Below are 25938 nucleotides of genomic sequence, written 5' to 3'. Positions count from 1 at the left end.
TGTAAGCCCATTTGCAGTTCAATAGTCCCAGAACGATACTTGGTGCATGTAGTGATAGCTGTATAAAAATCATATACTTTCATTAAATCTAACACCTGCACGGTCTATGCCGATCACCTTCTTTATGTAAAAATGTGCTACTGTAGGCAGACTACTTTGTAGTATTTTGCTTAGACCAGCAGAAATATATTAAGGTAGGAGTTATATTAGGAAAATAATCAACAAAGACTCTAATCTATAATTTGATTTATATGTTGCCAAGACAAATCAGAGAAAGTAAACAAAAAGCTTCAGTCGATTCAGGTATAAATATACTTAGCTAGGCTTTGATAAAAGCAGCAATTTTAAACTGTTGCACCGAAGTCCAAAAGTTACTATATTTAGTTATGTGCAGAAAGGACTGTTGTTAAGAAATCAGGGCACAACTGCAATAATTTTAAGATTTGTTTATAGCCTGCAACATCACAGTCCAAGCAAAATAATTTAAAGTTGAGTGTTTCAGTGGGTAGAACTAAATATGTGACACCTAAATTTACCAGATCAAAAATATCAGATGTGAAAGCCACGTTGTACTTGTATTTTCATTTTCTTTTATGTGAGTGTCCGTATAATTTTAGTAGCCACTGTTAAGATCCAAGGAAAAGCTATAAATACTGTGTTATTTGAAAGTTTGGAATCACAGCCTTCAAAAGCCAAGGGTAAACTTCTAAGCCCAACAGCTTTATTCTGGTGCAGTGGGTTGCTTCTGTGAGGGCATCTGGGCAATGATGAGACTGGAGGCAAGCTCAAGGCGTTATTTGCGACTGAAAGGATGAGGGAAAGAACAGTGTATCAAGAAAAAAAGCTGAAGTTTCTTTCTTGGCCTACTTTCGGGGCCAATAGTCTCCCACAAGCAGCATGGAGCTGCTTCCTACCCGCAGACAGGGCAAACTGCCCCCTGCACACCTCTGGCTGTGGGTGTGCACTGGGTGTACCAGCGCTGCTTCCAGAGCCCTCCGGCCTAGTTTCTCCTAGCTGACTCCCTGATCTTCTCCACAGTATTCCTGCACATCTTGTCAATACCGTGGGCTCTTAACTTTGTAAACTTGGGTTAGACTAATGCATTTAAATCCTGTAGAGATTAACAGCTATGCATGTGTCCTGGTTTCAGCTAGGACAGAGTTAGCTTTCCTCCTAGTAGCTGGTATGGTGTGTGATTTGGATTTAGGATGAGAGTAATGTTGTGGTGCTGAGATGCCACCAACGTTCCCAGTTCCTGCTTTTGTAGCAAACTGAAGAGGTTAGGTGTCCCCAGATTAGCTAGCAGATAACCCATGGGAAGGCAGAAATAAAACCACCGTGATATTAGCCCGTATGACCTGAAATCTGTCAGTCACATTCATCCTGGTGATCTGAGCAGTATGTGCCAGCAGACTGCCCAAGAAAATGGATTCTCTATAGCACCAGAGAGCACCCGCTGAGGATTATCTCCTGTATCCATCACTTCTCAGGGCTTGAGGGAATGGCAGCAAAATAAAACTCTGAAAATATCTGGTCATTTCTGGGTCAGAGGAAAGGTTAGGAAGGGCCAATATTGCAACTAGTCCGGTACTCCCCCAGGTATCTCTTACCCATGAAAATGACTTCATTTCAGAGACCACAGAGCAGATAATAACGAGTTATATTGCTCCTCTTGTAATCTTCAGGACACTTAAGGATGTTATTTCTTCCTGTAAGGCTGAGTTTTTCTGATTTCATGACCCAGCTTTTGGCTCTTGTAACTTCCTCGGTAACAAGATTGAAAACCCTCATGTATCTTAGCTATATAAAGTGGTCAAGCAATCTCTCAACAGTATCTTTACTTTGGGTTGCTTTTTACACCAGATCATTTTTGTGGTCTTCCTTTGAACTTTTCAGGGTTTTCACATGCTTTTTGTAGTGTATTAATCAGATCACAATAAGCTGTGCTAGCAGTAGGCTCAGCAAAGTGGTCATTTAACAAAGGGAAGGTCATCTGTGTACTTTTACATACTATTCTTCTTTTTAAACATATTTAGTGCAACATCACATTAGTGCACTTCGATACAGTGGTAGGTTGAGGTGATAATCCACTATGACCTTTAAAATTTTGTGAATCACAGCTTTCTAAGCACACTATTTTATCCTGTTGGCATAGTTAGGAAACGTTTATTTCCATATGTGTTCCTTGTGTTTGATTATGTTAAAATTCATTTGTTGTTATTTGACTTTTTAGATGAATAATTCAGGTTATTCTGCAACATACTATGTTTTCTGCCAGCACTATAAGAAAACATATACATTTAATAGTTGCCTGAATTATTTATAAAAATACATGTAAAACTTGAGGAGCTCTACAAAACCAATTCCTTAAACAAAGAATTAGATAATATTTTTAAGAATTATTAGTTTTCAGTCTAAGTTTTACTTTTTAAATTCGATAAAGTTCTTATTGAAAACATTTTTAGATGGCTGTTTAAAACAGTTTGTGCAAACTTCATTACTCAATTTATACTCTTTTTCCTGTATTGACTGCACTACATTTGCAGGTCACTTTTTAACAAAACAATATTAATTCTAGCTTATGAAATTGCATATCCAGTGACCATTCACTACAAAACTATTCAATTTGCACTATAAATTAGAATATCAAACAATAGGATGTTCTTTCACTTACAAGAGGGATCTTGATGACAGTCAAGGACAGTTACTTCATGACAGATATGTTGCATTATAGCTCTGATATAATCAAGATAACCATGAAGTCATTTGTTCTGTTTTGAATCCCTAGTAATTTATAGTCTATTTATATCAAATCCAGTTATACCAAGTGTATCTTTATATGATATCTTTTTAGAAAATAATATTATTTAATTAAAATCTCAGTCAGAATTCTCCTTTGCCATAGAAAGTTACCACGTTTCTTTACCAAGAACATTGTATTTCTATAGGTTTCAGCAAATTACTGCTAATATTGTATTTTCTTTGCATAGTGCATGAGGAAAGACCACAGGGATAGAACAGCATTTTTTATTTTGTTCATATATTCAAAAATGCTTTCATTAAATGTTTATCTATTTCCGTAAATAACACATACAGTGTACCACACAGCAATGGCATAATTAACTGCTTGTAATATCAAGGGATGTTACCATGGAAATGAATGATGGTTCCGAAATATTACTACTTAGTGCTGTGTGTAGAAATTAGAAGCAGTCTTTTGATCAGGAAAACAGAGGAAAGTCATTCTGTGATACTTGTCTCTTTCTTAGGGCTGAGCATCAGAAAGAGCTTTAATTTTCTTCCCCCTCTCCCTTCACCACTGAAGCATGGCTAAGGTGGAATGCCTTTTAATGCCTCCAAGACAATTGTTGAAATTTGTGTATATAAAACTGGCAGCCAGGAGGCAGATTTTGCTTCTGTTACAGCCCTTCTCCACCAGCTTGTCCTAGACTTTCCAAAAAAATAAAAAAAATTCCTTGTGTTCAATTGTTCGATTAATGAAATGAAGACACATCCAATCTTGTAAGACTATCCTGTGGCTTTGGTCTTAATATAAATGCAGAATAGTACTCAGCTGATAGTGAAAAAGTATATTTGCCATAGCTATTACTATTCCAGCATTATCACCGGTATATTTTCCTGATGTTTCTTTTTCACATACACTGGCCCTTTTCAGGAAATAATATTGTTGCGTGTACCTTTAGTAATGAGGTAATGTTCTTCAACATTTTTCTTTCTTTGAGGCATTTTTCTGCTAGTGCACATAAACACTTCAAGGCTCAATGATTCAGAAAGCTGTAATATACTGGTTAAATATTGCAATATTGTAACCTGTCATAATGTTACTTATTTTATGAATAATTTTGATTGCTTTCCTCTTTTCTCTTGACTATGTGGAAAGAAAATCATCAAAGTAGCAAGTGCATTCAGAAGAATATTTTTCCTGGTAAATGTGACCTTTGTCTGATAGAGCAGATCATGAATAATTTGTCTAAGAGATACACACTCAAATATCACTCAAAAGGCACCACAATATCTGCTGGAAGGCTCCTCTCTTATCCTTCACATTCGACTTGGGACTGATTTTGAGGTCTTAGTTCGGCATGGAGCGAGTCCAGAGGGTCTCAAACAGCAAAGGTTCATTATGTCCCAGACTTAAGACAACACAGTATCGTTAAATGGCAGTTCAAATGACAGCAGTTAATAATACTGCCATCTGAGATCTGCTTTTCTAGAATCTTTAGAGTCTGGAGCCTGTCAGTACCAGCCCAGGATTAAAGCACAGTGTCTTAACAAAAAATGAATTAAAGCTCTGGAGAAGTATCAATCCTCCATAGGCAAGCACTAATAGGAGAGGTTGTGAAGGGTGTTTATGAGCTTGCCAGGTTTGTTGCAGAAAGAAAACTGATGAATTTTTAAATGTCATCTGTTTATAAGGGACAGGAAACAATCCATCATCACAGTTCTTAAGACTGAAGGACCTGACATTAGTTTCCAGCAGAGATATAGTTTCAGATCTCCAAGTATTTAAAAGTTTACCAAATAATCAACACGCGTAGTACAGGAAGTTCTTTTCATGAGAGGCAATTTAAAGGAACATTGGTTCCATGTTAACTCGGATATGTGGATCTTTATATAGAAACTATTCTTTTTTGATGGGCAATTCATCAGGTTATGAAAGTACAGAAACTAAGGACATTCCACACTTGCTTTGCTTAAGGGCAGCGCTATGTAAATGTAGGCGGGTTGCTTCCACAGCTAGCTGAGGTCCAGGAGCAATTTAGCTGCTCTCTCACAGCATAGAGCCTGAGCTAATAAGCCCTGTGGACTCATATCAGCTCTGCAAAGAGCTAGCTCACGTAGTTCAGCACAACACCCTAGAAATACGTGCAAAGGTACCCAGTTATACAGAATAAACATATGTCTGCCTGGTTTTATTAGTTTCATCTTCATTCTGGCACAACTTAACTTGAACCAGCTGCTAGACAGACATTCATGTGGGTCTCTGAAAAACATTGCTCAGTATCCAGGTTTTTAAATCACGTCTTGTCTTGGAGGCAACATCACTAAAACCTCTCAGCTCTGACCTGCACTTAGTAGGTTTACGCTTGAGCATGCTGGCTTAGCTGAGCCAAAGCAAATAAATCCTTCTCTGAGCTATCTGTACCAGGCTGGTTGAGTTGTCCTTACGGTGCATTTTCTAATGTTTCTGCTATCTGTAATATGTTGCTATGTCCTTCACCAGTATTACAGTACGTCTCTGGTCCTCCAGTATGGATTATAGAAGGGAGGTCGAAAGGTGAAGTTTTCATCCTTCTTCTTTTAAGTGCCACTGAAATGACATGCTAGCTCTAGGCTTTCATATGTAGACTACATAACTGTACTTTTTTACAAAATGCCCAGAAGTTACAGCATCACAGTAAAAAAATAAAATAAAAAATATTTAAAAAATAACAACAAGAAATATAGTCTTTTACCTAACTAAGTGGCTTACTATTCACAGAGAGCATCTCTAGGATATATCCCTGCCAGAGGCATCAGGAAATTCTGGCAATTGTTAGACTCACTTACACTTATACTGCCTGACATGTTCCAGATAAACATTATTCAGAAGATTCATTAAACATAGTTCAAAGCCACCTTTTCACTGTAATTATTGCAAACAATGAGCACAGAACAAAAAATATAAAAATACAGGAACAGAAACTTACAGGATATAGTTGGTGCATAATTTAAGTCACTGTGTGAAATAGCACCTTTAAAACCTTAATTAGATTGGCTTCATCCATCCCTCTTTTAACAGTCAATGGAGTTGTTACAGGGATGCATTTCATTATAAAGATCACTTGCAGTGGGAGAGGGAAGAGGAGGAGAGAGTTTATTTAATTGCTCATTATTTAGAGGCTGATATATTAGTCAATATAGATCTGGGTGCACTGCTTGTAAAAGGTCTGCACTATAGTACTGAATTCTTGGTTTATGTATCATGTGAAAAAGGGAAAGGTTATGAAGTTTTTGTAAGTATAAAATGAAATTATTCTGCTGCCCTGGGTTGAAATGAAATGCTTTTTTTTTTTTTTTTTTTTAGGTAGTAAGTACATTAAATGAGTTCCCTCATGCTTGGGACGTAAATAAAACAATCCATAGTTCACAAATTCTGTGTGATTAGAAATGCTGTAAGTAAAAAAGGCCACATCAAACAGAGTCCTTTGAGTCTAAGGGGGTTGCTGCTTTGGTTAAGATTAAAGATGTAAAATAACCTATAAAAATCATGTACAAATACAGAACATTAACAGATTTATTAAACAATATGGGAGTGGTTACTGTGAAACAAATATTTGTTATATAGCTTTGGATTCAGATTCTCACTTCTGGTCACACTCTATTTATAAATATATATGTGTTTAGGACGAATGAAAGTGTAATTTGTGCCCCGTGAATTTTAACCACCTTTTTGTCTCTTAAAGGTAACTCTTAAGGTCAAAAACACACAGTTAACCAGTAGAGAGCTGCTTTCTTTCTACAACTGTGCTAATCCTGAAAGTCCCGACTGTGATAGGCACCTACAAACCCTTTCATCCCGGCAGTCTTGATGAAAAAGAGATTTAAATAATGAGGCTTACACACCCCATCATTACCTAAATTAACACCTTTCCTTGCAAGTTTCAGCAAATTCTTGTCACAGTGTTTAATTCCATTGATCCTCTTCCTTCACTTCTTGCAGTGAGCATCTCCCTCCTACTGACAACCACTGACAATCCACCCTTTCTTTCCCAGCTTCTCTCAGGCATTGGATTGTCTTATGATGTTATCTAGCAGTTATCTAGCTTATCATATATGATACGTTTCTTTCACTCTTCACCCTTTGTTTAGCCTTCCATTGTTGCCCATCATGTTCAGAACACATGCCATTCTTTCGAAGAAGGGCATAGAGCTATTTGAATGATGCTAGAAGCCAACTTTTCTCACTGAAGAGGACTGCAGTAGGTAGGTGGACCAGGTGACGTGGAAAAGTTCCCATCTTCAGAACAGAGCAACAGCATGACTCAAAACTTTTCAGTGGGAGCAAACAGAAATTCAGCAAATCTATCAAATCTGCGCAACAGATTCAAAATCACAGAGAAAAAAAAAAAAGGAAACAGGAAAATTACTTTCCTTTAACATGTGTTTATAATTGTTTTTATTAATGGGAATGTAACTACACTTCACAGCTGGGATTGACTTTCTTTTCAGTCATAATCTGGGATCAAATCCAGTACTATTGTCAATAATCTATTCCCAAGGACTTCTGAGTAAGTGATACAAATATGACTCAAGGCTTGCAATATCTTTCTTTTTTAAGTGAAAGCTAGTGTAAATTGGAATCTCTTCTACTAGGCACAACAGTTTCGCGTACAACTTGTGACACTGCTGAATGGACATATTGTAGAATTCAGTGATTTGTGACATCAGACCTCTCCAGAACAACAAACAGAACTTGCAGTCATCTTACCCAAAACCCAGATGGATACCCTACCCTCCATGGATACCTGAAAAGTCTTAAAGAGCATAGCATTGGTTTTAGCAGTAGTGCCCTATCTTCTCATGGCATGTTTGACACAAATGTCTTCTTCTGTTACAGAAATGCCGTAGATGTAAAAGGTTAGAAACAACTGTTCACAATGAACAGAGAGGCTATAGTTAATAGTAGAGTGAGATCTCATAAATCAAAAAGTCTCAAAAAAAATGCCCCCCAAAAAGTTATAAAATACATGTGAGTAATTAACACAAACTAGTTTGAATAATACAATGAAGTTTATAAATCACCCTATTCTTTCTCTCCAGCCTCCTGGAGATGGCACTTCAAGTTAGTATCTATGCTTTATCAACCCCAGTCCATAAAAAGAATAGAAAAGTCCTATACCTGTAGTGAGGATGCATAGTTTCTCTATGTATGCTACTTGAAAATTGAAAGCACTTGTTTCCAACTGAGTATTCCTTCCTAATAAAGAATAGTCTTTAGTTTAGATGTTTTAGGTTTTCTTCCAGGTTAACTTATTCATTTATTCGATATATGACATGCATCATAAAAAAGGGCCTTAAGAATATTTAAATGAAATCTGGGGCATTTATGGATGTTTGCTGTCAAAACTTTCAATCTGTTCAGGTTTTTATGTGGCATTTAACACAATGGTATTTGAGTAAACCATTATGCTTGTAAAATCAGAAACAGTTTTAATGAATTCAGCCATACAAGAAGGAGGAAACCTTGTGTTTTAGAAACCTCTGCATGATTTACAATAACTGTCTTTTACACAGCCATAGCAATTTTAAAGTGTAGTATCTACAATCTACTGCAGTATGAAGCAAGTATTTAGATTGTAAGGAAGTGAAATAATAAAGTTTTCTCTTAGGATAGGTTCCAATTTCTTATAGCTATTAAGTTTGTCACTTATGCAGAACGAATTCTTATTTACATGTCACTTCACACTACAGTGATTTTTTTTAATTCTAGTGAGCATAAACAGCAACAGGAAGACAGTGATTCACAGAAGGAGAGAGGGGAAAAAAGTCACTTTGAACTTTAAGAAAAATGTGTTGATCGGAAGTGCCCAGAGGCTGGTGGTCCTAGTAGGTGTTTGTAGTCATGGGTAAAGAGGGATGCACATGAAATGTGCAGATGTCATTTGTCTCAGCAATGATCAGGACTGTACATTCATGTAAGCAGTATGGGGCAGTACAGTATTTTACCACCAACAGGGCCATAGATTCTAAAAAAAAATAAAAAAAGAGCTCTGTATAGCCAGAGGATGCTCTCTCACCTGCCATGGGAGTCATGGTGTCCATGCTTTTTATGTATTCTTTTTGGAAGCGCAGGATGTCTGGGTATACACTCTTGTCTTTGTACACCACAGCACTGACACAGATGTAATGTATATGTTAAGCATTATTTGCTCTTAATACGTAAATTGGAGTTCATAGTTAGAGTTGATCTTGCCTTTGAACAAAAGATGGGCAAAATTACCTCATGACCCCTCCAGTCTCATTCCCTGTACGTCTGAAATTCTGTGCATTTCTATGAGTTGATGGTTGGTGATTTTTTACCACATATTTCTCTGATTTTGCAAGCATTACCACACATTAAATATTAACCCTGATTTCATAAAAACAATCATACAAAAGGACTGGAATATGTGGCATGAAACAGAGGAGTTGTCTGTATGCCTTGACATCTGCTTGAACTTTGGGGTTTTTTTGTTTCCTCTTTGGAATAATACAGAGCTGAGGTAACACACTTATCTCTTCCTTTTCTACTGATGACCTTGGCAGTTAAAATGTCCTTTTGCCTTCTGACTTTGTTTGAACCAGGTTCTCCATAATGGAAAGCTAGGGTGAAAAACATAGATTTAACATGATTTTGGCACTCTTGATAGTTCACAAATCATTGATCAGAAAACTAGTATTTCATTCCCAATGAAGCTTGCAACTATTTGTGGTTAGTCCCTCTCAGCAAGAGGCACCTTCCTGGAAAGGCCACATAGAGACTGGGTTAAAATAGAAATCGTTAGGAGAGAGATGCACTGCGAAAAAGCAGCAGTACATGAGAAAGTGAAGAACCTCAGAGAGCAAGGGTGTTAAGGTTATTACCAGGTTCAGTTTTCTCCACATACACCTAATTTTGTGTCTGTGAAAGTTAAGTCCATGCCATACGCCTGCAAGGCTGTAGTTCTGCATATCTCCTTCCTCCCTGGTGGGAGTGAAGAGGTGCACGTTAGTCTTCCACATGTAAAACCATGAAGGGAGGGATGCCTGAGAGGACCTTAGGTACAGCAGACTAGTTTTCCCACTGGTGCCACTACCTGTCTTCATTTAACACTGCTTTGGGTGGGTTTCTTGCGGAATCTGTATTGAATTCATGCAATTTTTTTCAGTGAATATTAGTTTACTTAAGAAGCATCTAAAATAACTAGGCCAAACATACCAGCTTTTCCACATTCAGGGAGGAAATTTGGTCTGTAAAACAGTTTTTGAACAGCCCCTTTCCCTGGCTGGGGAACTCAGCAGTGGCTCTGCTCACCATCATGCAATATGTAGCAGTTCAGTCATCAAAGAGCATAAGCCTTCTCTAATTTTACTGCTAGGAGCTGCTGTGGATTATCTTCCTCTTTCATCTTTGTACAGCAAATGATAGCATGCCTTCAGTCTAAATTTTAGAAGTTAAATTAGGGAGAGGAAATAGAAATCTTGCTTTTTTGATAGTACTTTTACAGTGAGTTTTGCATGTGAAATTAGTTACAGTTTGGGAAAAGGGCAGGCAATGGAAAGTATTTCATCTTAATTCTACAGTTGTTTTAGCTAGCCTGTTGCTACCCAAATCACTTCTTAATGCATTGTTTTCCTGTGTCTAGTGGAGAAGGACAAAAATGCAATAGTGCATATTATTTCCCTAGTTACAGCTGGCTTTAAAGTACAACAGGGCAGCTGATCACAGTCTTCCTAAGGAAACAGTTATTAACTGGTCTGGTATTTATCAAACTTAAATAAATAAGCATCCAAAATCAGTTCTCATCCATTACATAAAAAACATGCCTTAGGTTATGGGTCTTGTTCAAGGGCAGCCATTTTAGCACATAACATTGCGGACTTCTGAGGAGAACAACTGGTTTTATGTCTCTGGTATTTTTGAATTTTAGTCTAGAGTACAATTAGGGTATGACAGTTCATTTTGTGAAAATAAGACATTTGTTAACTTTTGAACAACGTTTGCCAATAAGATATTTCTAGCATAGAATCAAACTGGACTTGATTTTCAATAATCTAATAGTCACATAATCAATTGTTTTCTATTTATCGCATCAATGTTTGTTTTACAGGTAGGAAGGTGTTTTCAGTTCCTAATTGATACCTGATTTAAAAAAAAAAAAAAAAGAAAGTTCATTATTTTATGAAACAAATATTGGAAATTAAAGGTAGTAATATACAGCATCAGATAAGGGGGGGAAATTAATATATGGCCAATTTATATACATAAAACATTTCTCTCAGAATATAGTAACGTTTCCTATGAAGGAAGATTAAGTGATACATCTCTGCTAAATCCTTCAGCTAAGCAATATCATATTAAACGTCATGCTTCCCGGCACTCTCAAGAGTGCTAGTGTTTTTTAAAGTATTTTCAGTTATAAAGATGTATTTTGAGATACAGAAGAGTAAAAGAGGAAGCTTTTGTCTGCACTGGATAGCTTAGTTTCCCAGTTTGTCTCACTAACTGACAGCTCTGGGAGGTCCCCCCAGTGCAGGAAAGAGGGCTGGATGAAAGGCCCTCAGCTAAGGACTGCTGAGCCCTCGGCACAGCTCTTCACTGTTGGGCAGCTCTGGAGGTAGGTACTGAGTCGCTTGCCATCCCTCCTCTTCTTCCCACCTCCGCTTCTGGCCAAAATGGATTGCAAAGAGTGGTCCCAACTGGAGGACGTGATTGAGGAGGCACTCATGCAGAATCACATTGCCTTTATGCTTCTTTCCTCTAAGGATTTTTTTTTTTAATTCTTCTCTACTCACTAGCGAGGGAAAAAGAATAAGCACTGATCAATTTGGACTCCATACTTAGCACTTGTTTGGTAGATGATAAACTCTGCATTCAGAAGGGATGAGTGTAATAAATTAGAAGCCATGTGCAGTTCAAGGACATATTTAGAAGAAGAAAACTCCATTGCCAATTCCACAGGGAAACCTTCATTCTTTCATTGTACTAGAGAAAGACTTCCCGATTTACGACCTTATGTCACAACTGTTACTGGGGGGAAAAGTGGCTGATTACAGTGATTTGCATCTTGGGACATTTTTCTGAGCTAAGTGGAAGTGTGCTCTTTGAGTCCAGAATTGTGCCTTACAACAAATTCCAAGTGGGCGTTCTTCCAAAATAAATTTTAATTATTTTAACTGATTAAAACAAATAGACCCGGTATATCCAAGATGTACATCATACTGTACTTGCAAATTCAAGGAAAAATTGTTAGAAATTCAACAGTTCAGTGTTAGAAAATTCTGCTGTATTTCCAGCCTTTTTTCTCATTCTTTTCTTCTCTGAAGGCAATATTAAAATCTGGTATTAATATTGCTAGAGTAAATATATGATGGTACAAGCATTTGTATTAATTTTTACTGATGGCTAACTTTCGTAGCTCTATTCATAACTTCTTAGAAATCTCAATACCTTTCTTCACAGTAACAGGTGTTTCTTTGTAGCAATGATAGATTCTTTTTCATTCTTTTGAAATTCTGCCTTAAAGAACATCTGTAAAGAACAGAAATAATAATAGTTTATTTCTACATCATGTGGAAGGTCAGCTTTTGTTCTCTCTCTTATTTTCCTATTCCTTTTAGATTTCCCACATTTGGTCTTCAGCAGGTTTGAGGTTTGTTTTGAATTATTTTCTTGGTCCATCTGCTTAGTTATTGTGCATACCTTAGGTTTTAATACATATTTTTAATTTATATGAGGGATAAAATACTATAGAAATGTTTTTCTTTCTAATGCTGAGAAATGGAAAAGAATTAAATTCAACGATTCAGATCATGATTTATATTGTTTTCCTGCCTGAAGACTTGGACTTTGGACTTCTGATTTTTAAAGTTTGGGACCTTTTTAAAAGTAGAAAATCATGCATTTCTTGTTAAACAGTGGAAATCACTATCTAAAGCATAATTATATAAGTAAGCATCTATATCTTTTTTTTATCAAATTGAGAGACTAGACAATTTAGATGTGAAATGTAAAAAAAAGACAAGTAAAATGTTTAATTTATTATGCTTTCTCTCAAATCTTGTTGCTGCATATTTGCAGAAAGATCTAATTTCACATTATTTCTAGCCTTCATAACACAGTCTTTCTGATGTGAGATTTATACTAGACTTTGTTCAGTTGTATTGTTTGACTTCATTGCTGCAGAAGTCTGCTGCTGTTGTATGATAAATAATAAGTGCTAAATAATGTAAACATGGATCTCCTTATTCAGATGGGCTGCTAACGCAAAGCTGAATCTTCCTAACCCCACTGTTGCTCTTGACCTTGATCACACCAACCTTTGTGAACCCATCCTCTATTGCCTTTTGTTGTTCTATCCTCTTTTACTCCTTCTGCTTCTCAGGTAGCTTCTCTACAAGTGCATTTAGTGTTAAGGCTTGGATCCTTTCCCCTCTTTGCCCTTTCCATTTGTCATTTATGCCCACAACTGATTTCTGGCCCACACACAATTTCAGACTTATTTATATGTGGTTCTTAAATCCACATTTCTACTTTTAATCTTTATTCTTGTCCAGTCTCCCACATATCATTCTTTTGCATTCTTCTGTAAACACAAAACTTAAGCCATGTTGCACAATGTTTTTACTTGAAACTTCATTTTGTGTCAAGTTGGCAGCAGCATCATATCCATCCTTGTCAGCATGCTCTGTAACATTTTTGGCTTTTCACTGGTTCGGGCCCTGAACCTGTAGGATGTTTTTAAAAACAAACAAATGCAACATATGAATGGATTAAGCTCTGATTGTCAAGCACCTGGGATACAAATATTCACGAACAGCAAAGCTTTGTTACCAGATGAGTGTCACTGAAGGATTTGGGCTTAGCTGTGTGTGTATAAGACAGGAGTGGCACAAAGCAGTATCCTTTCATTTTCAGCTGGCAAATAATATCTTGTTCTGTAAATCAGTCACTAAGGCTCATTGCTGTTTTCCTAAAGGATTGAGGAGGAAGGGAAAAAAGGTGGAAAAGGACCTGACATAGATAAAGAGTCTGCAAACATTTAGTTTCTCCAGGCTGGTTTGGACTGCAGCATTGCATGGGATTTCTCTGACATGGGGAAAACCACTGCAGCTCCATCTCTGATGTGTCAGCCAGCCTCCAGCCCCGACTCCAGCACATGCCATATGCCTGCTTATTGAAATGCGTGGAATGGAAGAAAGCTCTAATAGGTATAGAAGATGGGTGTCTTCTGAAGTGATAGTACAGCACGGCTGTTTCTGGCACATAAGCTTTGCTCAGCCCTGGGTCTTTTACCTAATTTTTTAGAGAGTGGAAAGAGAACAAAATTTTCAGTCTTGTTATAAAGAAGAGTGTTCCAGCACATCTGCAGTGGCCAGGATCTACATTAAAATTGCTGACCTTTTACCCTAAACCTTTCTGTGGGCTGCAGCAGACTCCTGTAGATGTCCTTGAGTGCTTCCAAATCATTTGCAGGCTCAAAGATATGTGAGGCCAATGTTTTCTTCTAGGGCCCAGTAGCTGCCTGAGTCCATTAGTACATTGGGGCGGTAGAAGGCCAGAGGGGCACAGCGTTACTGCAGGTGTCCTGGCAGCAGCGATGGGCTTTGGCTGGCCCAGCTTCCAGAGCTAATAAGGTTGTCAGCCTCTAGGTCTGTGTGAAATTGTGTTTGCAGGTCACAGGGTTTCATTGTGAGGACATAAGTCAGTGGCAAGCTGGCAGCACATTAGAGATTATTTAGGGAATGTTCTCTCATTACCTTCATTACCTTTTTTTTTTTTTTTTTGATGTTTCAGGAAATATTCAGGAAGTCATATTACAAGAACACTTGGAAAAAGAAGATGAAATTCTGGTTTCCTTGGCTGGTTTGAAGCAGGTATAACTATTGCTTAACTTAACCTTCTTGTATCCCACAGCGCTATTAATCCTTTCTTTCTTTTTCTCTCCTTTTTTACTCTCTTTGTATACTGCTGTTATACTAATGCATCAAGCATTGCAGAGTACTTTTATTTAGAAGATAAAACTCAGCTATAAAGACTTCAACTGACTTGCACGGTATTTGCTCCCAGAAAACTTCTGGAGAGGCCTTGAATGAGAGTTGAAGAAGCACAATTCCAAGTTTCGGGCTTAAATCACACCAGATTTTTCTTAATGCAATCTACCTGCTATGCGATAATCATGCTTATGTCCCCCTTATTTTATTGTGATAGTACTTGAGTGTCATTCAATTTGAAGAAATTTAAAGAATGCCGCATACATAAAATGAGAATGCTACCAAGGATCTGAAACTCTGATTATACTATACTATGCTCCCTTTAAGTTCATTTTATCAGGAATTATGTTAAATCTATAACAAGGTAGGGAATAATATTAGCAACTTCATTCTCTTTAGGTATCTTCAATACTTGTTTTCCAGAATTTGATACAACGGCATTGCATTCATACTTACATCTTTAGCCAGTATAGTCAGTATATTAATACTGACTTCCTTCCTTTCTTCAAAACAAATATTATGGGGAAATGGTGTATGAAAGCATTCTGTGTGGAGCTTTACAAAGTTCAGAATTCCTCCAAATTTCTAATTTACACTCTTTCCCCTCCCATTCAACAACAGATCAAAGATATTCTGAAAGGTTCCCTGCGTTTCAACCAGAGCCAGCTGGAAGCTGAAGAAAATGAGCAGATCACGATAGCGGATGATCATTACTGCTCCAACAGTCAGAACAAAGGGACTGGCGACGTCGTAAAGGGACCTGTTACAACAAAACAACAGTTCATCTCAGGACAACAGGTGGGACAAATATCTCAGACAGGCCATTGATGGAATTAGTCTTGTATTTTTTGGATACTCCCTTTGCCATGGCCGAACACTACATGGGGACACACCAGTTGCAGCCCACCTGCCCTGTAAAAGCCGGGTCTAGTCAGAAACACAACTTGTTCCCTGCTGAGAGATGATCGGGCCTTAAGCATCAAGACCCAGGGTTGCTGGTGCATATGAAGACATGGTTAAAAGTCTATGTCTAGTTACTCTTCCACTCACATCAATTCTTCTATTGTAGCATTATGCTCCACACACAGTTATTTAAGTCAAAGTGTTATGCATTGTTTGCCAAGGCATGGGGGGGGGGAGGTGTTCTTCTTTCAGATTGTTGAATCTACTTCTCAGATTAATTTCCTACAAAGAGATGTCAAAACTGGAGGTGAATGTTCCCATATCAGTTGATTATTCTCATTGTCCTTGTCCTCCAGAATTACATTATGTAAGAGCTGATTTTCTGCATTGCAGTGTATGCATGGCCAGTGCCAAAAAGGAAATAGCGAGGAGGTTACTTTTACCTTCTACTTCACTGTATTGACTTTCTCCTTGAATCAGTAAACAAGATTGTCACATACAAAGCACTCAGTCACCAGACAAGTTCATACACAAAGTTATTTTTCCATAATGTTAAAAGCTCCCTGTCTGTCTAAGGCTCAGTCTGACTCAAATGTGATCTTAAAAACTAGCATTTTTCAATAAGCACATTTTTATATAATTTTCAATATTCAATTTTCAATTTCTAAAGTCATCTGCCAGGCCATTACTGATACTCACACTTGTAAATGAGTGGCAGCACTGTCACCTCAGATTCTAGCTGAGTCTGCAATCAAGTTTACTCTTGACAAGTTTACCTAGGAACTAAAGGAAATATTTACTCATTTTCAAATAATGACACGGTTGTTTTGATTCATTACACACAATCCTGCTGATTTAGACCATTCTATGTATGAAATAATACATATAATATTTTAATTGTATTACAATATAAGAACAAATACTAAGATTATTTATTTTTTCACTTAGTAATGACAGGTTCACAGAGTCAAGATTTTTTATTTGGTTTTATTATAGAAATTGGAAGGTAGAATGCCATATAAAATAACAGCATGCGGTTCGTGTGTGCAGACACTGTTTGTGCTGGAGAAGACCTAACTCAGATGCTGCTCCAAACGTGTCACTGAGCAGAGGCGCTGGGGCATTGCAATGTGAGTGTTGGGAGTGGGACAGATAAAGCCTGCTCTGTGCAGGTTTCTTTCCGGTGGAAGCTTTGAGGTCTCATCCCAGTGTGTAGTCAGGATATGCATCCAGCCCCGGGAACTGAGCAGCATTCCCGGGTTCCACAATTTTTGTGCTCCGTGAGGCAGCTAGTAAGCCAACCACAAATGATGGGAGGTGATGTTGTACAAGCCAAGCTCCAGCAGAACACTGAATGAGGCTTCAGCACAGTATGGGTTACGTTTGCAGATACAGCACATTCATACTGATTAGCCCCTCTTGTCTTATCATCTGAAATTTCCAATTATGATAATGAGTTGTGGCCCCTATTCCAGAAGGAGAAATAGAAGACTCCCTGTAGAAATGCTCATTGTTGGGGAGCCACGTGGCAGTCCAGGAGGACTGGTAATATCCCCCTGTTCTATTCTGTTTCTGAGCCCGTCAATATAAAAATCAATCAAATCCAAAATGAAACAAAAAGATGAGAGCTTTGGGCCCCTTTTAATAAAATGAAAAATAAAAATGGAAAATAAAACTGCTAAATTTAGTAGGCTATGAAATTAAACCAGTAATTATTGGGGTTAATTGCTGCACAGCCCAGGCTTTTAGTTCTGGTGAAGAAAATGGGCAGCACTAATGCCCTGGGTCAAGCTGGGAGCATTTATTGGGAGCTGCAGGTGGGTTAAAAATTCCAGCCATCTCTAGTCCATTTAATGCATTTCTTGCTAAATAAAATTTGCTATATTTACATTTTTTTGACTTTGGTAATGCATGTTATTCTGTTTAATGTGACTTATACTGTAAAGATTTTTCTCTGGTGGAATTACAGGGATAATGCTGGGACATCTGGAAAAGTTACAGGTGTAGCTATCATGTAATTGAGATTAAAGTCTGGTCTTTTGTGCTTGGTTGTAACCCGAGTATAAGTTATTTATCATCTTCTTTTAAAAGTGCTCATCCTCTTTTTTGCCTAAAATTCCTTTTCTGAAAAATGAGGATAAGGATACAGCCCCTCTTTGGAAAGGAAAGCTGCAAAATTAAAAATGCAAAAAATGAAGATAAAAGACTCAAAGAAGTAGAGCATTTGTTGGAATGTTTGGCTTTGGTAGCAGTATGCAGTTGACAAACAGAAGGCTTCTGTTGCTAAATAATGAATGATAATTAACACATTATCTTGCCTTTATGTCTATTCAAAGAAGGAGGCAAAATGAGCTGCTGTTCTTCTAAGCTTTCTTGAATTGTGTTCTTACAGTTAGTTTTAACTCATTCACAGTATGAAGGCAATTGAAATAAGCCTGGTGCTAGTAGCTGATATTCATCAGGAAAAAGTGTTTGGAGAAGCCATATGGCAATGGGCGTAAGGTTGTTAAGTTTCAAAGCTACTGGAAGTATAATTCTGTCATTTTTCATTTATTCAGTAGTGGCAGCAGATGGGAGAAAACATGGTTCACGTCAGCATGAGTTTCCTGAAACAGAAATAGGCAGAACACGGAGGGAGGAGGTATTTTACCTCTGGAAAAATCGGTACCAAAATACCAGTGTGTTGTAGGGATAGGAAAACATTCACAGGAGGCCCTTTTCTATCATTTTGGAGTCACTATATATGTTTTACCACGTCTGATACATCAGTGAGTGATAGGTCTCTTTAACTCAACCTGGAAGTGTGGTTAGAATGAAAAATAGTGTCACAAAGCACAGCACTAACAAAAAGGAATTGAAATGAGTGGTTTTCTTTCCTTTCCCTTTATTAAAGGGCAGGATGCTTTTTTTAACTATGCAGGAACACATTTTGTGAAACAGAAGTTAGGAATTTGCAGCACCAGTGCAAAACGCTTATGACCAGAGGTCCTTGCTGGGATTCACTGCCATAAGGAAGACAACCCGCTGGGCATCCTTGTCACAGCATCACAAAACAATTGAGGTTCAGAGGGACCTCTGGAGGTCATCTGGTCCAAACCCCCCTGCTCGAGCAGGGCCACCCAGAGCAGCTTGCCCATGACCATGTCCAGATGGCTTCTGAAGATCTCCAAGGAGGGAACTCCACAACCTCTCTGGGCAGCCTGTGCCAGTGCTCGGTCACCTGCAAAGTAAAGAAATGCTTCCTGATGTTTAGATGGAACCTCCTGTGCTCCAGTTTGTGCCCATTGCCTCTTGTCCTGGCAGGGGCATCACTGAAAAGAGCCTGGCTCTGGCTTCTTTGCCTCCTCCCTTCAGGTATTTAGGTACATTGATAAGAGCCCCCTGAGCCTGCTCTTCTCCTGTCTGAGCAGTCCCAGCTCTCTCAGCCTCCTCATACGAGAAGTGCTCCAGTCCCTTCATCATCTCAGTGCCCCTAAGCTGGACTCTTTCCAATATGTCCATGTCACCCTACCCAAGGTGGAGCCATCTCAACACGAGGGCTGTGAGGACTGAAATAGCATGATCGTGATAGCTTGGAATAATAAAATGTGTAATTTTGCAAAATGAGACTGTACTGCATTCACTGGGAGCTTTTAAACAGAAGCGTGGAAGGAAGCCAGGTCAGTTATGCAAGGGTTGTTGTTTAAAGTAACGGGTATTTCTGTTGTACAGAAGTGAAAAACAAAGTGCTGAAATTTTAACGTGGCGTTTAGGGCTCCCAAAAAAAGCTTCACCTGGCTCTGTCTTGTGGTTGCCCTGGGTGCCTACAAACCCAGGTGACTGCTGGCACACGACTGGAGCAGAGCAGTGGTGCTGCAGTGCCTGTGTCCTCAGCCCCCCAGAGATGGCAACTGAGTGACAACATCTCAAACAGACCTGAGGAAAGTAAATGCTAATTAATAACGAATGATGTCTCATGTCAGAAGTGCTTAAATAGTGAAGTATGTCTCCATGTAGATCTATTTAAATTCATGGAGAGTCATTGTCATGTTGTTTATTCACATTTGGACTACCCTGGTTCTGCACAAAACAGGAAGTTTGAGATCGGTTTTGATAACATTTGGTACAAGATAGTTGTTGACATTTTTTAAAGCAATCTGCTCTGTTTGGTTTATGTGAATTTGATTAAGACATCCAAGGAAAATGAATTAGTTTCAAAGACTAATAGATGTGCATTTGTGTCAGTCTGGCAACTGCCTTATTTTGGGACCTTTAAAATTGTAACTGATATTTGGGCTTAATATATTTCCATTTGAATGATTAAGTACTAAAATGGGTTACTTACAAAACAGACTGATACATATTATTGCACATAGATACTAACTAGATAACACAAATCAAACATTTTTATAAATTATAAAAATAGAATATTTGCTGCAAAGGGAAACATTTGAACCCTCATTCATACATTTTTGTTTTTTTTTAAGAAAACAGCTCACAGTTCTATATTTGAACTTATTTTCACATCCAGTTAATATATATCTTGTTTGTGACTTTTAACAGTTTGGAGTGATCATGTAAATAATAACAAAAAACTTGTAACTCCCCTATTTCATATTACACTTCCTTCTTAATTACTGATGGGTTTTTGCTTCCTGAGCTACTCTGTAGTTCCCTTTCAAGAATATTCTGCTCTATAATTAGTAATCAGAGTGATGGAAAGTTGTTTTCAGCTCTAATAACAAATATGGCAATGTAAGTTTTGCTAGAGGACATGGATACCTTAAACCCAACTTGTGGCTTGGTGGTACTTGTGATGACCTCCAGACTCCAATTTTATAGATTGTATTGAGTCTAACCATACGTCATTCAAATTCTTCCTGTTTTTCTTTTTTGTTACTTTTTGTGTTTTGTTTTGTTTTGTTTCTCTAATACCTGCAACTTCTCTTTTACCCCAAAGTGAATTTACATTTTTTTTATTTGGTAAAAGAGCTGAAGCGCTTGTATTTGACAAACATTTCCGTACTCCTCCTTTTTGTTGATCTTGCATTACTGAAATCAAATATACTGGTTTCAGTACCACACCACTTCAAGACACTTGTCCCACTCAGGCCACTTGGCAGGTTGCATTATGATGCTGAAACATTTACAACTAAAAAATCAGTCGCATTATTTTGGGATGGACATAGTGCTGTATAGGAGTTGAATCCATCTCTTGCAGAAGGAACTAGAAGCTATTGTCCATTTGCATTGCAACCAAGTTAATAAGCTTGGTCAACAAGGGAGAAATCCCACCCTGCAGTATACGGCAGTCCTCCCTTCTAATTATAGACTCTCTGTCTGCTGAAAAGCTGGTTTTCTTCCTTGTGGTAGGAATATAAGATTGCCAGGTCATAGAGAATTTTCTGATACGCTGACACTAATCTTGATCCACTACTGGAGTGTTTACGAACACTCATTTCCCAAGGTCTAACCAGGTAGAAAAGGGATTCCCAGACCCGAGTTTTCTGTTATAATTAGGCAGTACTCAGCTCCTCAGCCCACGACACCAAGCCTCGAAGCCCTGAGAGCCCTGATCTGCCAAACCTGAGCTGGTGCACACTAAAATCCAGTGTATAGCTCAGATTCCATAGATCAGGGTTGTATCAGGAAATGTTATATTATACTGTTCTCCTGAAGAACTGCAAGATGCCACTGTACATGCAAATCAGCAAAAAATTTCTCAATACATCTTCATGAACTACTGTAGAAAACTAACAGCAGTGTGAAAAGAAGTACCTAAAATCTTCACAACCATAATGTATGTATTAGAAGCCTAGCTACTATGATCACTACGCAGCTGCATTATGATAAGGAAATATATAAGAACTCTATATGAGTTAAGGTAATTTGTAAATAAATTATTTCATCCAATTAATACCCACTTTTTTTTTTTTTTACATCTTGATCTGAGCATTGCTTTTTTTGAACAATGACTATTCCTTTATCCCATCCCCATATCTCTGATGTGTGTCATAACCTCTTCAAGTGGGAAAGTGGGTACTAACTTTAAGTCCTTTCTGTGCTGTGTTCTTACAGACTACAACTGATGCGAGTACCAGTGAGAGTAAGGGCGCTGATGACTATATAATAGTTTCCAAAGAAGACGAAGGAAGCAGAAGTGCTGTCCCAGAGCCTGCGCAGTCCCTTCAGGCACACAAGGAAGCAGCAGTGAAGCCAGAAGCTCCGTCTCGTCCTTTGATATTCTCTGACCCGCTGATGGGTTCCATCTCAGCCTCCTCCAGCAACCTGAGTTCCAGCCCTGATGACAACAGTAGTAACAACAGCAAAGATTCTGACTTCGCTATTGTCAGCCCACTGGACATCTAATGGAAACTGGTTGGGAGAGGTTAGGAGGTCAGTTGGTATACCTCAGCTCAACTTCCTATGGTTCAACGGGCTGGATGGTTTTTTGGATTAGAAGGACAGAAAATAGATAAATGTAACCCATTTCAGTTGCCAAAAGCCTAGGAAAAAAGAAATAATACAAATTTGGTTGCAACTCTTCAGAAAGAATATACACCTTGTAATGACTGCCTTAAATAAAAACCCAGTAAAACCCAGTTCTAATATACAGTTATTCTTAGTTATAAAGAAGTCATCTTACTTAGGAGCTTTGTTACTATAGAACTGCTGCTTTCCCAAAACGTAGAATAGGATGTGCTAGGTACCATAATGGATTAGGAAATGTTTAGATTCTTGGCATCAGACCTGATGTGGCAAAGACAAGCTAGATTCAATGTCATCCTTTCAGAAAATATGTTAGACTGGGTTTTTTGAATAGGCAAGAGTACTGTTTCTTCAGAGACTGTGACTAGAGAAGTAGAAAATGTATATCAGAAAGATTAAAAGGATCATCCTGGCACTAGGCTTGTTCCCAGTTGAGGAATCCTAGTTTCTTCATTTTCATCCAACAGTAGCCTGAGATTTGTTAAATGCACAAGTTTGTGTAATTGTTCCTCAGCACTGTGTTAAAGACAAATGTGTTACAAATTCCTTGAGAATGGGGACCTATACAGCAACGCCTTATTTTCCTTTGCTTACTTTTTTCCCCTTGAGAGTTCCCAGGTCGCCTCTTTTCCTCTTTGTGTCTGTCTGCTTTTATTCCCCTGGCATGAATTAATTTTGATGTTACTGAGATTACTGCCATCAAAGAGTAGGTGCAAGGGAAATTACAGTATTTCGTAGTGTAGACCTGAGCCAGATGAACTAAAACTAGCTTGAGTATGGTAACTGGTCAGGGAAGGATGCAAAGTGATATAAAATGTTCATAATTAAAAGCACTTTATATCTCATTACTATTTTCTATAGATTCTGTTTACATATATGTCTATATGATTTCCACATTTCTAGTCAGAAAAAAAAAATCTGGTGCAGCAGCATTAACCAACAGGAAGTTTTACGTTAACTGCAGAACTTGTTCTTCTATGAAAAACTGTATTTCTTTCCCATCAAGTAAATAGTGCATCTGATGACATTTATTTCAAGTAGGTAAGATTTTTTTTACTTGCTGATTCCCCTTTTGGAATTCACAAAAAAGAAGATGGTAGTCAGAGGAAGCCTGCTTGTGCAGGACCTACACAAAAATAACCCCAGGAAGCAGTGCTAGAAATTTATTTATAACAAGAGCGCCAAAAAATGCATTATTTAGTTTGAAGATACATATACAGTACACCATGCAAGAATTTTGTAACTGCATGTCAACGCTAATGTTAATATGGTCTTAAAAATGGTAGTCATTTGCTGATTAGTCTGTAATTGTCAATGGAGTTAAGTACAGTATTCCAAAGATGAGGTGATGTGGTTTGCTGGTTTTAGATTTTGCAAGGTCTGTGTCAGTGACTGAAACAAAGAGATAACTGTCATTATCTCGTGCAATTACATGGCTGCTGCCGTATCCTCACACATTCAGAAACCACCATGTAGTTCTTCTAAGATTTTTTGTGCCTTGTAAAATGATTAAATGCTGGAATGTTACGAGCAGGCATAGCATCGTGCATCTTTGTGACAGGCTGGCGTGAACAGTCAGATGACTTTGTTTAGATGGACGGTCTTAAATGCATAACATTTTGGAGAGGTGTTTATTGGGGGTTAGTTTTAAGCTTCATAGAAAATCACTTTGGAATTCAACATGCATGCCTGTCTTCAGGTTTATTTTATTTCCCTGAGTTTGCATGAATGCCAGGGGATTAGGTGGCTGTTGATTTATTTAGGTCTTCAAGCTTTTCTAGCCTTAACCCATTCAGCAAGGCTTGTGCCACACCACCGACAAAGGGAATCTGTTCAAGAGGTACCTATGAAAAGAGGAAAGAAATATTTTGGGGACAGAGAGAAAAGTTTTTATATTCTGTGTTACATAAGCCTTCAGAGGTTCCAAAACTTTGGCAGGGGAAAATGTTTTTACTTTTTTTTTTATTACTTTTTTTTTAAGAATCGTTCTTTTCATTTCTGGTTGTTTGTTTCAGGGATCACATTGCTGTTTTCTTGAGCAGTCTCATTGCCAATGGAAGAGTGTGATTTGTACAGTTCTTTTATTTTTGTAAGTTAGTTACATCTTGCATATTTTAAAACAGCGCTGAAAATATATAAAGATTTTTGGAGTTTCTAACAAGTTTTCACTAAGCAGTGAATACCATTGAGCTGAATGCCTGTCATGCCATGGGATATAGTAAGATCCTCAGAAGCAGAGAGATGATTATACAAGGAAGATTAGAGCAAATTCCAGTAAATGAGTCTGCTTTGGTTATACCATGTCCTTGCACATCACAAATATGTTGTCTTTGATACTTAATCATAGTACAGAGATAGTTAAAATTTTATGTATTCGTTAAGTCAGAAGCCTGTAAGTTAGACAAAATGTCAAATCATCACCCTGTCTTGCCTTATGTTAAGAATATACTGAGAAATAAGTTGTCATTTAAATACAAGATTATTCTTTTTCCCCAGAAATTACCTGCTCGTAATGTTCATGGATACCAGTAATCAGAAAAACCATATACATTGCAAATTTCTGATGAAAACTAATATGGGATTAAGATATGTATCTGAGACTGTTGTACGGTATCTCACATCTGTAATTTTTATAACTGTTTAAAGTCTCTTGCATGTCGTGTCAGTTTAATATACTGCAGAAAGGCAGTATGATATTTTGACTGGGTATTCATTTAGTTGTGGAGCTTTGTATCTTTACCCTGGAAGAACATCTAGCCCGCTTTATTAAAGAAAGAATTAACAAATTTCCTGGGCTGTGCTTGTGCTGTTTTCTCAAAAAGGAGGAAAAGCTTTTTTACTGGAATATGCGAAGTATGATTTCTCAAGACAAGGGTTATTAGAAACTTTAAAACTATCTCATTATCTATATAAGCAGATAGATTATTAATATTTTATTCAGATTTTATGTATTTGATACAGGGAATCAAATTGCTTGTCATTTATCTAACCCAAGCAACACAGAACATTTCCTATTTACCATATTTATTGTATCTGAAAATAACATACAAGAATTTAAAATTGTGTAACTTTTCTGCGTTTTCATTAAACTTGGTACAGTTACATCATCTTGTCTCGGTCACAATTTCAGTATCTGTTCAGTACTTTTCTGCATCTCAATACTTAAATGGACATTCTTAAATGGTTCCTGTGATTCTGCAGTGTGTTGTCCTCATTAGATGGCACTGAGGCAGCTATTATAAAGATTAAATTTCAGATTTAAGGTCTTTATGGTATACTTGTGCTTGGCAATTACAATGTCATCTGTTCAAATAGGGACATAGCAATCCTGACTTGAACAGCTTTCCGTGTTCTGGGTCTCAGCCTTTAAATAATACTTTTGATTTTGTGCTGTATGTGTTGGTCTGGAAGGAATGTAATGGTTTATTAGACTTGAAAAGGTGCAATTTCATAAAATAAACTTCATTTGGTTACAGAATAGCAATTACACTGTCTCATAATCTGTGCTGTCCTTTTAAGAACGATTATATACAGTCGGCATAAGTATTTCCTGTGTTGCTGAATCTGCTAGACTCTCACTTTAGTAGTTAGCTAAATTTAGAGATGAAAGAGTATGAAAGAAGGCCATTGGAGAAACAGCAACTTGAAACGTGCACATTGGCAACTTGTTTGCCTGCTGCTTGCAATATATTTAACCACTGAAGCGGTGCTGGAGGTTTTAGATATGTGGGAGGATCCTGCAAGAGGTAAAGTGCATAACCCTAGAAACAGAAGGTGAGCAGGAAGGGATGCAGCAGGGGACTTTTAAACTACAAATTGTTTAGGGCAGGA

At 37.7% G+C, this 25938-nt stretch overlaps 1 protein-coding gene across 5 annotated transcripts in view; it reads left to right on the top strand.

Moving 5' to 3' along the window:
* TBC1D5 (TBC1 domain family member 5) overlaps positions 1-25591 on the top strand; it is a 321851-nt gene extending 296260 nt beyond the window's left edge. For all 5 annotated transcript variants that reach the window (XM_066991876.1, XM_066991877.1, XM_066991874.1 and 2 more), the window contains 3 exons: positions 14540-14619; positions 15358-15534; positions 21697-25591. In XM_066991876.1, coding sequence (XP_066847977.1) covers positions 14540-14619; positions 15358-15534; positions 21697-21987 — 548 coding nt within the window. In that variant the 3' untranslated portion in view covers positions 21988-25591. The remainder of the gene's footprint in view (positions 1-14539; positions 14620-15357; positions 15535-21696) is intronic.
* Positions 25592-25938: the final 347 nt, after the last annotated feature.

The sequence above is a fragment of the Anser cygnoides genome, chromosome 2, assembly GCF_040182565.1.
Source record: "Anser cygnoides isolate HZ-2024a breed goose chromosome 2, Taihu_goose_T2T_genome, whole genome shotgun sequence".
NCBI classification, from domain to species: Eukaryota; Metazoa; Chordata; class Aves; order Anseriformes; family Anatidae; genus Anser; species Anser cygnoides.
The sequence above is the reverse complement of the archived record's forward strand: the minus strand, read 5'-3'. Positions and strand labels throughout refer to the sequence as shown.